Source organism: Channa argus, chromosome 14 (assembly GCF_033026475.1).
Source record: "Channa argus isolate prfri chromosome 14, Channa argus male v1.0, whole genome shotgun sequence".
In the NCBI taxonomy this organism is placed as follows: domain Eukaryota; kingdom Metazoa; phylum Chordata; class Actinopteri; order Anabantiformes; family Channidae; genus Channa; species Channa argus.
Window position 1 is genome coordinate 14,562,809 of NC_090210.1, and position 15,130 is coordinate 14,577,938.

Here is a 15,130-nt window from a genome sequence, read left to right on the forward strand (position 1 = left end):
ACACAGACTTATTCAGCAGTACTGGCAGCAGTGCAGTGTTTTTTTGCTACCAAAAGGTGTTTTGTGAGAGGCTCATCCTAGTGACCAGTCAGAGAAAAGCAATGATTTCTCCCTGATTAGTAAGCTTTGTAGCGTTCTTATTGATTGTAATGTGATTACTATGACTACTGTGCAGACTGTAGCACATCACAAAGAGTATAGTAAAGCTATATCAGAGCAGAGACAGGGAGAGCTAAGCAAAGCGGGTTCTAGGTGTGCAGCTATAATTTTATATGGACCTTCATCCATGGATACTGATCCTGAATAATGTGGATCTCACTTGGCTGTGCTCTGATAAGTGTGACTGGCCTCTGGACTTTCCAGCAAAGTAGGAGGACATACCTTTTTTACTGTTTTTAAGGCAATACGAAAGCTACAAAATGCAAATAAAGTACTCTTTGAACTGTTTTGTGGGTTGGATGTCCTTTTAGTGGCATAAAGTACTGATGTCTGACAGTTTAAAAAAAATGTACGTTCTGTCTAGGAGAGAGGAGAGAGGGAGTGGCCAAAGTGAAGAGGACAGTCCTTTCTGCATCAACCCTCTTTCAAGCAGTTTCGAAGGCAGCGGTGGGAGTTTAAAACATTCCTCCTCAGTGGATGATGACAAGAGTGGACAGAGTTACTGGGAAAAGAGGCTGCAGCTGAGAGAAAGCTGTACTGGTGAGAATAACATTACAATTTGTCCAGTTTAATCTCCTTCCTGTATGCAGCATAATGATCAAGAAGCCAGTGGTAGCGCACAGAGGTGCACTCTGTCTGCACTCTGCTACCCAATTTGTTCAAATTGAGCCCTTGCAGTGGGTACACAGTGAGACAAAGAGACATACACAGACAGACAGCCGTTTGCACTAACATTCACCCCTTTGCAATTTTAGATTCACCAATTAACATGCATGTTTTTGGAAGAAAACTGGAGTAGAGGAAAGCCACACACAAGCACAGGGAGAACATGCAGATACCACACAGGGGGCGCAAAATAACCTGGCGGGGGGCCAGCGCGGGGGGGGAGCGCTAACCACTCCACCACAGTGCTGCCCCACATTAATATCTAACTTTTAACATTTAAAATGTTTTAGTGTCAGAACTTATAAATATTACTTGTTCTGACTTCTTTTAACTTGAAATTAGTTAAATTAATAAAGAAAAAATAAGAACACAAGCCATAAAAAAACTCATGCCAAATCAACATGCCAAAAGCGTGTGATCTTTGATTTTATAAAACTGGTATCGAAAAAGTATGGATCAGGAATCAGTATCAAAGTCAAGGTAATAATATAGGCACCAGCATCGAAAACCTTTTTTTCTATACCCAGCCTCACATACTCGCAATCATAATTTGCATTCTGACAATTATTATTTCTGATTTTTTATTTTTTTTTTTATGTATCTGTGCTATTTGGCATTGATATAATGCAATTCCATAATCAATGAAACACAAGTTTTTCCAGGAGATCTCCTCTCTTCTTTAGCTGGTGTGATAAGCACTAGAAAGAGCAGTGCACCTGTTGGGACATCAGATAGTGATTTACGATGCAGAACCAACAGCCAGGTAAGACACACAACAGTTCTTCCACTCACAAATCTTCTCCCAAATGACTAAAATGTAATTTTTTAAACATAGCCTGGTGTGTTTATTTTGTTGTGTACATTTTTTTGTTGGTGTGTGTATGTGTGTGATGGATGTATACCTGGTAGGTGACGCAGAACCTACTCAAGTCAGATGCTTTTGTGGCATTACCTCCTGGTGAAATCCGACCTCCCTGCAAACTGATCGATAGAACACACCATGTCACTGAGAAAGTCACCCAGGTTAGTGGAGTTGACTCGATATTCAATTATAAATACACTGATTAGCCATGACATTATGACTACTGACAGGGGAAGTGAAATCCAATTTGTTGTACAAGTGGACATGCAGGTATTTGTACTCCAATACCACCTCAATCCCCTCTCCACGTATAGAGAGAGGATTGACAGGAGTCCCTGACTTCCTGAAGTGCACCACCAGTTCCTTTGTTTTACTGATGTGTCCACCACTGACGGATACTCCCGTGATATCTCCACCCTGGATACATCCTACATCCGCAGAGTCAGTCATCAGAAAACCGAAGATGGCAGGACTCTGAGCTGAATAGAATATGGCTCATGGTATAATCTGCCTAGAGGAGATTACCACCACAGTAATATGACAGGAAAAGTTCAATAAAGCTCAACGTTATGCAAATATGCTGTGACAGAGTTCATCGACAGCCAGGTGAAATCAGCCAGGAGCGTCTTGACTCCTGTGGAAGTCAAAGCAGTGAGTTTAAAGTAAAGTCTACTACCCAACCTGAAACTATTTTAAAAAACAGAGCAAAAGCTTATCTTTATGATCTCGGTTTGATTGATTTATTATGTGTGTTAAACACAGAACTGCAACTTCGCCAGAGCCCTGAGCTTTGTCATTGGTATTTAGAATGTAGTACATTTACCACTTATGCACTAACAATCATATGGAGAAGTGATTTCATCAGTGTTTACCTGATGAATCAAATACAAATATTCTCTCTCTCTCTCTCTCTCTATATATATATATATATATATTTTTTTTTTTTATTATTTATTTTTTTTTTTTCACATTTCTGCCACTTCAGCTGTTAAATGCTCAATTGTGCTCCAAAGATTTTAATTGGAGTTAGAGTTTGACTTAACATTTATATTCCATATTCCATATATATGGAAAATATATATTCCATATATATACAAGCATTGAGTTTAAAGTGAGTTTTTGAAATAGCTGAGAATATATATGTAATATATTTATTCCATATATACTCTCAGCTATTTCATTTAAAGGGCGCCAAAGAACGTGAGATGTATTTCTGCTGTGGGACAGATTCTGAACTCTGTGATTAATGAGGGGGTGCTTGCTGATGGTAATTAATTTACCTTGCTGTGTAAGGTGGTTGTACCTTTGTGCCATTTACTGTTTATGATATTTTAGTGATGGCTATTTTTTTGTTTAGATACGGCTCAGGTAGGGTGAAACAAATACATGTGCCACTGTCATAACAGTGGGACCAAAAGTGTCATTATCAGCTTTGAGGTCATACGTTTTTCTTTTTAGCATTTTTTGCTCTACGTCCTTGATCTGTTGTCTTTGCACACACAGAATACCATTTGATGAGAGAAGATAATAGTTTGATCCTTCATTAAATTACTTTATCACCAGCAGAGACTGACAGAAGTGAAATGATGATGCTGTCATTGTGGAAACAGTGCAGGTGACTGCCCTCAACACTTTGCCTGTGTCAGTGTGCGTGTTGATTGGCTAGGCTATTGTTAGCTATAATTGGAGGACACATCTGGAAGTTTGAGGCTCTGTAGTGGACCTTCTAAAGTACCTATGAATTTATACCAGCAAAGTCACTTTACTTTAACATCACTGTTCCACCTCATCTGAAAGTGCCTAGAGCCAATGAAGCTTAGTTTCACGAGCATAGCTTGTTTGAATATTTTTGAGATGTATATTTTGCATATGTGTATTATGTTGTACTTGAAAAACTATTCATAGCTGCAAGTCCAGACATCACACATTTCCCAAAAGGTCGGAGAATTTCCAGCAAATCAATAGCAGCTCCCTATAGTCAAATGAGGCATAATATGCCAAAAATCAGATATTTCTTCACTTCTGGTCATAAATGGACCCATCACTTGCCCTAATGTTAAGCCAGTAACACTGCAAAAACACAAACACAAACACACACAAGACATTCACGCTTCCCTCTCAATAAGAGGGAAGTACTGTGAGCTATGACCAAGACAAAATTATTTGTATGATAAAAAATGTTAGAGAGTTGAGATGTAAAGTAGTAATAATAGTAGTAGCAATAATAAATTATGTTTGAAAGCACCTCTCAGGTCACTCAAGGTCACTGTGCAGAAGAAGCAACAAAAAGTAAAAAACCAACAGAACAAATTTGTACTTCCACTGTACATGAGTGAAGTGTACAATATGAGTACTTCCACGGCTCATACTGAAGAGAAGAGGGAGAAGAGAAAAATAATCACAGTGACAAAAGGGGAAGGACAGAGAGGTAGTCATGCGATGAGAGAGGCAGCATGAATCAACATGTTAGACAGACAGTGCTGATAAGCAGAGACTTCAGAAACTCAACCAGACTAAAGAGAGTTATTTTTTCACAGAGCAATAACATTAGATGTTAAGGAGAACTTGTATTTCAAATGAAATATTCTTGTAACAGAAAAATCAAACTGTCTGCTGCTGGAGGAGTTGGCTATTACTTTAGCTTGTCACCAAACCAAGGTTCCTATTTTACTGCTTTGAGTAGCCAAATGGTAGCTTATGATGCTGTAACATTATGACTTAAGAGTGATAGGACAGACCAACATGTCTCTCTCCTCTAGGTGCTGTCTCTGGGAGATGATGTGTTGCCGGAGTATAAGCTGCAGACTCCCAGGATCCAGAAGTGGACTATCCTTCACTACAGTCCATTCAAAGCTGTGTGGGACTGGGTTATTCTACTTTTGGTGATTTACACAGCCATTTTCACTCCTTACTCTGCTACATTTCTTTTAAGGTTGGTCGATATTTTATTTATGTGTGTGTGTGTATATGTGTATATATATATATGGTTCAATGTACATGTTGTGGCACATATAGCATCTCAGCAGAGAGGCCAGTGACCATGGTCACCAGAGTGACCAATTCCTAATGTTTTGGCCACACTATTTAAAAGGAATGAGGTGGCCAACTAACGCCTCTAACAATTTTAACCTTAATAATAAACAGAGTAAAATAATCACCTTTCTGACAGTTTCAATATAAAAACTAATAAAAATAATTTTAAAGGTAGAATTCATGGCAGAGCTGCTGTGGTGGACTGCATTACATTGTACAGGTGTACCTAATAAAGTGAGTGTATATGTTAATGGTAGGGACAACTCTGTAAATTAAGCATCTCAGAATCACTCCTAAAATCACTAACGTGAAAGTTATCTTAGGACTAAAAATACTCCTACCTCAAAGTAGGACTTAAAAGTTATTTATGAAGCCTTGTACGGTTCCTTTTAAGAAGGAGTAGGACTACTCCCTTGAAACTGCTTAATAGAGTACAAATTTTAGTGATATGTTATGACAGTTGAGATTTGAAGTTTTAGACAGTGGAAACCTGAAATTCTGATTTTCATTTTTCAAGTGAAAGCTATACAAAGCATATGTTACAGAAGAAAACAGAATTATCATAAGCTTTAATGATATGATTTATAACTTGATTTCTCTTTTAGTTTAAATATATTGGAAAGCCGCTGTGTAATCCATTGAGAGGCCTTACGGTGTGTAGTTATCTTTAAAATTCCAATCTGGTCACATTTTCCCTAGGCCTCTATCCAACACACGATCAAAGCCAATACTTTTATTACGCTGTCATATAATAACCCAAGGTGTGTCTGCAACCCTTACATTTTTTTACTAACATTTTAATTCACATAAGTATTCCCACTAATGTTCATGGCGATTATTTTAATGAGCATAGATGTCAATGAATTCAGCAGCACTTTTTTTAGATAATTTTCTAGAATCCTCTCCTCTAAAAATCTGTACTCCCACACAATCAGCAGACTTGTTAGGTATTAACACCATCTACTGTGGCTCCCAGCTACAGGGGATGCCTCTAAAGCTCTTCTACATTTTGGTAGAGAAAAGAGAGATTTAATGAATCTCTTTTACAAAATTGTAAATTTTTTGGTTAGTTAGGTGTGATTTCCTACTCTTAGCAAATGTTGTTATCTAATTATTTACAGTGCTTGTTTCCATTGAATGCTTCTTTTAGTCATGTATTGGTGCATTTTTTTTTTATTTTTTTTTTAGTGACCAGGAGGAAGCAGGCATGCAGACCTGTGGTTATTCCTGCTCCCCCCTTGATGTGGTAGACCTTATAGTGGACATCATGTTCATTGTTGATATCATCATCAACTTCAGGACCACATATGTTAACTCCAATGACGAGGTGAACGGGATATTTTGTAATTGTATGAGCAATGATTTTTTACCTTTTACTATGGCATTCATCGTAAGCTATTCTGTATATTATTGTACCGTACTATATTCTCTTCCAAACTTTTTTTTGTAGAATATTATATAAGATGTCCTTTATTATGATAATGGCACAAAAAATTAAAAAAAGAAAAAGTCTAAAGTAAAAATTTTTATAGTTTTAAAAAATGTGTGGAAAAAAACAAACAGATTTTCTGCTGGGCTTCTTAAAGTATAATAATACTCTATGTGCAGCTTACCGTTTATGCGTTGTCTCCCAAGGTGGTGAGCCAGTCCACGCGGATTGCAGTCCACTACTTTAAGGGCTGGTTCCTAATTGACTTGGTGGCAGCCATTCCCTTTGACCTCCTAATCTACCGGTCAGAAGAGGAGGAGGTGGTTAGAGGAGGTGCAGAGGGAGAGGTATGGAGAAGGGGAAAGATGAGGGTGGGATAAGAAAGTAGAAAGCTGGGAAAGTATAGGGGAAAGACAAAGACAGATAGAGGACAAAAAGAACATCTGGAATCTTAAATAACAGTCTATTTATATATACATTTTCATCATTTGTATGCTCACATTATATTTTGATATAGTGACATAGAAAACATTGCTGCTCTCTGTCTTCTACTCATAACAGACCACCACACTTATTGGCTTACTAAAGACAGCTCGGTTACTGCGATTGGTTCGAGTAGCCAGGAAGCTGGATCGTTACTCTGAGTATGGTACAGCTGTCCTTTTCCTCCTCATGTGCACCTTTGCCCTCATCGCCCACTGGCTGGCTTGCATATGGTACTTTACATTGCTTTATCTTGTTGTAAAATAGATGACGTAAACAAAACATCTATTTAATTATTACTTTACACAAAAAAGTACAAACTACAAAAAACTATAGTGTACAATGCTTTAGTAAATTACAACATAAAGAGTAACCTAGGATAAAATATAAAGTGAATGGTATGGTTTTAATGAGCGTAGATTTTGCCTTCTCACCCTAGGTATGCCATAGGTAATGTGGAGCGGTCGACCTCAGCTGGGATTGGCTGGTTGGACACTCTGGGCGATCAGCTAGGGAAGCCCTACAATGACTCTATCATTGGATCGGGTCCCTCCACTAGAGATAAATATGTGACATCTCTGTACTTCACCTTCAGCAGTCTGACCAGCGTAGGCTTCGGGAATGTCTCCCCAAACACCAACTCTGAGAAGATCTTCTCCATCTGTGTCATGCTCATCGGTGGTGAGTTGGACAAAAACAAACAAACAAAAAAAAAAAGCCTGTTTTCTGGTTATGTCAGGGAAATCTGATCGAAGTTAAGGTAACAACTGTTTGGCTCTGAAGGCAGGACTTTGACTTGAAACTTACAGTAGCATAATTGTTTCGTGCAAAATATGTTTCTGACTAAACTAGTCAACCTTAATGTTATCCTTAACACAGCATAACACACATATAATACAGTTAAAACTAACATTGAAAACTAAGCAATACTAGGCTAAAAAAACAAAACCACAATACCATTTAAAATAGACACCGATTTTTTTAAATGAAGCTTAAAATATTTTTAAACTTTTAAATAAAAACATCACAGCATGCCAAAAACGGCAAGCTTTTTTTCACCATAACCCATATGCCAAGCTACCTATAATGATACAGTATCAATTATTTCCCCTTGAGTTGTCAGTATTGATTTCTGTGTGTGTGCGCGTGTGTGTGAGAGAGAGAGAGAGACAGTGTTCGTAAGTAACTTTTAATTACGTCCTATTAATAAATTATTATTAATTATTATTTTATTACTATTAATATTCTATCGTGTTGTGCCTCCCACATGCTCTAGCAAAGCACCATCCCTCACTGAAATCAAGCAGATTTTTTTTCTATGCGAGAACACTTTGCCCTGCAATATCCTGCTGTTTGTCATATGTGAAAGGGGCTAATGATGTACAACGATTCAGTTAGATCACTTACAACCTTAACTTCAGAAGTAAAAATACTATGTTTATATGTTCTGAGATTGATTTACTGGGAGTTTCTGGCATCTTGGCAAGTACCTGTAATTATTTAAGGAGGTAGCATCATCTGACTTTAACAATAGTGTCACATGGGCTAATTTGATCTCTGAATCACATCAGTAATTCATATATTATTATTTAGATTTTTGATTAAGGAATAAAAATGCCAAGGCTTAGAACCCCAGCAGTTCAACAAGTTCTTCATAATAATATGGATTTCTGTGTCGTGTATGTAAAGTGTTAACTGCATAAGCATGAAGAACACATGTAAAAGACAAGTTAAAAATTATCTTAGTTAATTTTTTTTTGGTTCATGCAAATCTTATTCTCTTGTCTGTAATGAATGACTAAACAATCATCTATTAAACTCCTTATATTAATAAAAAAAGTATGAGATACATAGTTTCTGTTTTTGTCTTTCCCAGCTCTGATGTATGCCAGTATTTTTGGTAATGTATCGGCCATTATACAGCGGTTGTACTCTGGCACAGCCCGCTACCATGCCCAGATGATGCGGGTTCGAGAGTTTATCCGCTTACACCAGATCCCTAACCCTTTGAGACAGCGGCTAGAGGAATACTTCCAACACGCATGGTCATACACTAATGGGATAGACATGAATGCTGTAAGTATGAAGAACTTTCAAAAAAAATATTTTTATATTCAAGACCATCATGGTGAGGTTGACAGATAAATACCCAATTAAGTACTACTTTACTTAACATGGAGTAACTGAAGTACATTTAAATCTGACTTTAAAAGTGTCACCAGCATGACACAGATATGATACAGATACACAAGCCCAGTTTTAAGATAAATGCTTTTCACCATCATTCACATAATTTAGATTTTAGCCAACACTAGTGCAAACAGACTGATATTACTTTTTAAGGTATAATTTTTATAGTACAGGTCTTCAGCCAAAAAGAAATTTAACATTGATATCTACATACATCCTCTGTTTCTACCTTGCCTCATTCTCTTCCAGGTTTTAGAAGGTTTCCCTGAGTGTTTACAGGCAGATATTTGCCTCCATCTCAACAGGTCACTGCTACAGAACTGTAAAGCTTTTAAAGGTAATACTATATTAAATACTACATGACAAGTGGATGTTTTACGAATACATGTGAATATTAACAATATTCATAGTGATTTACAATCTAAAAAGGAAAATCCAGGGGTGGGGTGTGGCACAAAAATAGAGGTCCAGGTGCTTAAATTTAAAAAAATCCCAGTTTTGTGGCAGGGCCATGGGCACAGCCAATCTGAAGTATTACAACTGGCTACACAGTTTAATTGCATTTGTGATTGAGTGCAGGTTTAAGAGATGCAATTGAAAAAGTCAACCCAGCAGTAAAGCATTTTGAACTGCAGGTTATCTATATTGTAATATATGCCAAATATCTACTGTATTTTATTACTGGCAATCATCAATTAAAAAATCCCCTAAAGAGATTTTTCTCATGTAGACTTTCTATAGTTAAATCAGATTCAATTACAAAATACAAGCACAAATGGATCAGGATTGGTGATCCTACATCCACAGCTCTAATCTCTAATTGAAGGAGTCACGTGATTCTGAAGACACCAAGGCCTTGTTTGTCATAAATCACATGATATCCCAAAAATGATACAAGCCTTGATGAAATTGAAAACTGACATACCCATTCTTTGGAGCCTTGGTGTCATATGTAACACTACTAATGTCGGACATACCCCTGACAGTGTATCAACCCATAATATAGAGAAAGACAACAACAAAAAAATTAAACTAAAGCTGCAGCATTCTGTAGCTGTCTACTGTGTGCTTGGGTTTGTACTTTGAACTGTACCTCCATTAAAGTAATGCATCATTAACACAAACCTGGATTTAGAAAACAGTAAACTTGCATTATTGTCAAAAATGCAGATGCATTATTACCTCACTTTTACTGTTCAATGAGTCACATCAGGCTTCCATCACACTTCTCAACATTAAAATCAATGTTGGAGCATATTTCCATTCTATTATTAACTGTTTTAATAGGTAGGCAGTTAAAAATAATGGATGGATGAGTTTCAATAAAAACTGAAATATTTTCAGTAGAATATATAAGTAGGAGTAGAATTCATGGCAGAGCTGCCTTAGATTGTAAAGGAGAACCTAATAAAATGGCCATTGAATGTATAAGGCATATGGTAGTAGAAACCTATTTAAAGTAATCTACAGACAACATGGTTCTTTTAACACTGGACCAACATTTAGGATTTTTTATGCGTTCAAGGATCCACTAAAGGTTGTTTGAGGGCCCTAGCAATGCGGTTTAAGACTACCCATGCTCCTCCTGGTGACACCATAGTCCACGCTGGAGACCTGATAACCGACCTGTACTTCATCTCCAGAGGATCCATAGAGATCCTGAAAGAAGACGTGGTTTTAGCTATACTGGGTAGGTGCTTATGAGTTTAAGTTATATGATAGTGGCACCATCTAGTGGCAAAAGTAATATCTGAGTAGAAACCGTAATACCTTCCACAGAAATACTGTAAGTGAACACATCAAGATGACAACATTTTATTCTCGTCTAGGTAAGAATGATATCTTTGGGGAGACCATCAATCTGTCTGTTCTGCCAGGAAAATCACATGCTGATGTCAGAGCTCTGACCTATTGTGATCTGCACAAGATACACAGAGATGACATCCTGGAGGTTTTAAATTTGTTGTTGTCTCACTTATATTCATTCACTGGCATGAGATACAGGATATCAATAGCTGATACCTGAGCAGCTTTTACCTCAGCAATGTTATAAACACAGCCTAGCAAAAGCTAATCACTGGAGAATACATATTTTTTGACAGTTCAGATTGTTTCTGTTGTTTGTCTTTGCAGGTTCTTGAAATGTACCCAGAATTTTCTGAATATTTCTGGTCCAACTTGGATATCACCTTCAATCTCAGAGATGTAGGTTACTCATATCTTAGAAATTGTCACTATATTGTAGTGATCGAAAACTATCAAGAGCTCACAATACAATATTGCCATGATAAAAAGTCCAGGATATGATTTTTATAACAATATTTAAACGAGCAGCGTATTTAATTTCTATATATGCTACAATGTGTTTACTTTTAAATAAATACCTACTTCTGCATCTATGTTGTTTTCTAGCTCTAGCTGAGTGTTGAAAATGCAAACTCTGAAAGCAGGTTTTAACACAAGCTTGCAGAAAGCTGTTTTGCCTCACTTGGTATCAGTCTGTGAAGTCCTTTAATATAGCTTTCTGTATTTGTGCAATGGTGGTGGAGTACTTGACACACTAGCAGGATGAGCATTAGTGCACAGCAAACAGGACCCTTTTTGTCAACAGTGTACTGTAATGTAGTGTTGTAATGTGCAGGCCAAACGCACAGTTTACAACAAGTATCTTGAAGTAAATATTAATATTCAGACATTTTCTTCCTGGGCATGAATTGAAGTTTCCACAAGCAGCAATGCAACAACCAGACAAAACTTGGGTTACTTTGACAATCTTGAATTGTGAACTTTGAATCTTGAATCAATATGTGAAACTTTGGTGGTGAGCTAATCAATACAGCTAAAAAGCAACTAATACAAGAGCACTCTTTACAATTTCCAGTGTCCAAATGGGCTTTTAGAAACTTTTTTAGCCTTTGTACAGAGACAGTGCCTTGCTACATGGTGCTGTAAGGTTAAATACAGTTCTCGTGAAAGCACAGGACACAGCACAGGGTGGGACTCCACAGTACAATAGTGGAGAATGAGTCACTATATCATCCAAATGGTTTTGAGATGTTTAATTTGTAAATATTTTACATATTGGGGTTTTGGGTTGCACATTGTAGCTTTACGTGGATAATTTCACAAAATGTTTAACAAAGTACAACTTTATGAATAGTAAATGATCCCTACTTAACTCTTTCCTTTCTGCAGATGAAAAATGAAGCTACAGGTCTTTTGATCGGAGTGGACTGTGAAGAATTCAGCAGACCACACAGGAGACACAAACTGTCTTCCACACACACAGGTAGCACTTCACAAATGCAGACCATCAAGACAGACAGCACCTGCAAAGATTCTATCTAGTCAAGGTGGAAATTTTACAGTTTGAAGGGAAGTTTGTAGGAAAGTGTGAGAAAGTTATCTCAGCAAAAAAGGGACCAAGTCGTGGGAAAGAAATACTGGGACAAGACAAAGATAAGCATGGAGTGAAATCAGGGAACGGGAAGTGTGGTCGGAAAAAGGCAGACAGGTAATCTAAATACACAGGCCAAACTCCAAAAACAAGGTGCAAAAACAGTTGGAATATATGGCACAGTTTACTGATGAACCAACAGGGCATTGGTAGAGGCAGCAGACCATGGAACAGAGTTAGCTTGAGAGGCTGACTTAGGAAGGGACTCCCCGTCAATGGGAGGGGCCAAATAAGACCAGGGGTAGGGATCAGCAGGAAATCGTATGTCTTTTGAAAAAGGTGAGTCCTGATGACTGTCAGAGCCAGGATCAGAAAAAGAGCCAATTAACCCAGGGATAAAAGCAGGTAGGAAGCTAACTCACAGGGATGCAAGTGGAGCCAGTTCTAAGCCAGAGGTAGCTAGTGGGCCCAGCCCAAACGGACTTGATAACTGATTCTGACAATGGGGGCTGATAAACAAAACACACGTCTTATCACTTCTACTGTAGGTGAGTGATTAGTTTGCTAGGAAGCGGATTGGTTTCTAGCAGTTGTAGAAGGTGTCTAGGAACATGCTGCTAGTAAACTTGATGCTAACCATTTAGGTGACTGGATGGCAAAAGAGACAGAAATAAGACCCAAAACACCAAACAAGACCACCTTAATCATTACAAGAGCTGTGTAAATCTCTAAAGTGCTTGGAACAACCTACCTTTCAAGCACATAGAAAACCTGTCTGTATGTGTAACTAGGAGGATTGGTGCTGCAAAACAAAAAATGATTAAAGTGGTTTCATTGAATAGTTTTCCCTTCACAGATTTCTTCAGGATGCAAACTCACAGTGATTGTTTATTTATCTGTCAGGTGACACCATCTCAACAAGGAGGCTGAGAGCTGCATACAGCTGTAGGAGAAGATCCAGTAATTGGAAGCAGCATGGCAGTCAAAAGAAAGATGATCATATACTGTAAGACTTGATATTCTGTTGAACAATTACAATAAGATGTCCTTGTACTATATTTTTCCATTACAAAATACAACTCTGAACTAAGTGGTTCTGTAGATACAGCCGTGTATTCTCCAGTGAGAATGAAGAGGATGATTCAGAGGTGGCCAGCCCTGCTCAGATGTCTATAATTGCTTCCACAAACACTACAAGATGCCCTGAGACTGGCAGGAAAGAGAAAACCTGCAACTCTTTAACAGGTAAGTGTTAAGATCCAATTGAGGTATGTGAGATACATATGTAAAAGAAAAAGTATAGTTTGCAGTTCTGGCTTTCTGCCTAAAATAGTCATGAAATTTGATCTTATCTTCACCAAAGTCACCAATTTCAACAAACAAATTCTAAGCTGATAAAACAGAGTCGTGATCTGTCTCGTCTTTATGGAACACACCAATTAAACACACAAAGACATGGTGAAAAAGTAATGCCAACAATATTTTAATAACTGGTTGAACCACCTTTGGCAGCAATAACCTCAAGCAAGCACTTCCTGCTTTGGATTTGAGCTGCATTACAATCAGTAAGAATTTTGGACCATTCTTCCTTAAGCTGTGGACACACCTGAGGACTGGCAAAAACCATCAAAGTGTAGACAGTTGACACGTAAAGACTGCACCAGCTATCACAGATTTCTACTCTCTGACTGGAAGTAGCACACACCTGACACACTTAAAGACTGTTCAGGAACGATAGGACATTCTGGAGATAGGAAAAACCCCAAACTTTGCTTGTTCTTTTGCAAAAACAAATATGGTGGCAAGCAGGTACTTTAACATTTAACTAAACAATTTGTATATAAAAGAATAAACAAAAACAAAAAGCAGCAAAATCATGGATGTTAAACAAATAATAAAAAAGTGTTAAAAAAAATCTTTGTGAGAACAATTGGCAGACACTAGGTCTTAAGACTAAAGACTAGGAAGTCATCAACTGCAGCAGCCCCTCTTCTCCTGTTGCCTTATAGTGGGTACATACATCCCATTTAAAGCCCATTCGCGCAATTCTGGGGCAATAAAAGGTGGTGCTTGGCTCGCAACAATACGCATAAACCAGTGCCTGACCTGTATGTGTAGTTGTTGGAACTTTATTGTCACCACCACATACAGTTATCCTTTTATACTCATAATTTAAAAGCTTAAATCACTGCATTATGATTTATCTTGAATTTTTACATTAAGTAAATTATGTCTTAGTTACACAAATAAAGTAGCAAAAACTTTAAATACCAAGGCAGCAGTGCAGTCAGTTGAAGACTTAAAGAGCAAAGACTCGCACATAACAACAATACCCCCTGAGCCACAGTCACCCACTTTGGAGTGATCAAATCATCTCAATTTACAGACAGCAGGCCTAAACTGTGGACTGAAACATATCTGAAGTCTTTGAGATAACCCTTTCCAGGTACATGAAAATCTACAGCTCTTGATCGTAGATCTTCTAACCCAGGGCACAGGCACAGCTCACGTCAGCTGATGCCACTTGTGAATAGCATAATGACAATCTTTGAGTGATTTTATAAGTCAAGTTAGTTCTAAACCAAACTATCTCTTTTCATTGATTTGACTCCAGGTTTGATAACACCAGTTGATGTTTAGTAACATTATAGGGGTAGTTTTACCTACTACATACTCCACCTTCACTTTGTATGTTTAACTTTTTTGTTTAGAAAAGAAAATAATGACTTTGTTTCATCAGCTTAGAAATATTGCGTGTATTGATCTTTGTGAATTTTCTAAAGATGTGATCAATTTATGCAGAAAAACAGGATATTGCAAACAGTGTAATTAGTCTTCATGCGACTGTGAGACAGCAAAAAAGCTGTATATGCTGACAGCTCCACCTGGCTCTGTGAGTCTCCCTGTGTTT

At 37.6% G+C, this 15,130-nt stretch overlaps 1 protein-coding gene across 1 annotated transcript in view; it reads left to right on the plus strand.

Annotated features, from left to right (window-relative positions):
- Positions 1–15,130, plus strand: part of LOC137098442 (potassium voltage-gated channel subfamily H member 6-like) — a 32,311-nt gene that overhangs the window by 13,988 nt on the left and 3,193 nt on the right. The window contains exons 5-20 of the mRNA XM_067474675.1: positions 524–699; positions 1,509–1,588; positions 1,735–1,848; positions 4,447–4,619; positions 5,909–6,047; positions 6,356–6,469; positions 6,711–6,865; positions 7,072–7,313; positions 8,509–8,708; positions 9,072–9,159; positions 10,348–10,512; positions 10,652–10,773; positions 10,956–11,027; positions 12,018–12,111; positions 13,123–13,225; positions 13,322–13,464. Coding sequence (XP_067330776.1) covers positions 524–699; positions 1,509–1,588; positions 1,735–1,848; positions 4,447–4,619; positions 5,909–6,047; positions 6,356–6,469; positions 6,711–6,865; positions 7,072–7,313; positions 8,509–8,708; positions 9,072–9,159; positions 10,348–10,512; positions 10,652–10,773; positions 10,956–11,027; positions 12,018–12,111; positions 13,123–13,225; positions 13,322–13,464 — 2,180 coding nt within the window. The remainder of the gene's footprint in view (positions 1–523; positions 700–1,508; positions 1,589–1,734; positions 1,849–4,446; positions 4,620–5,908; positions 6,048–6,355; positions 6,470–6,710; positions 6,866–7,071; positions 7,314–8,508; positions 8,709–9,071; positions 9,160–10,347; positions 10,513–10,651; positions 10,774–10,955; positions 11,028–12,017; positions 12,112–13,122; positions 13,226–13,321; positions 13,465–15,130) is intronic.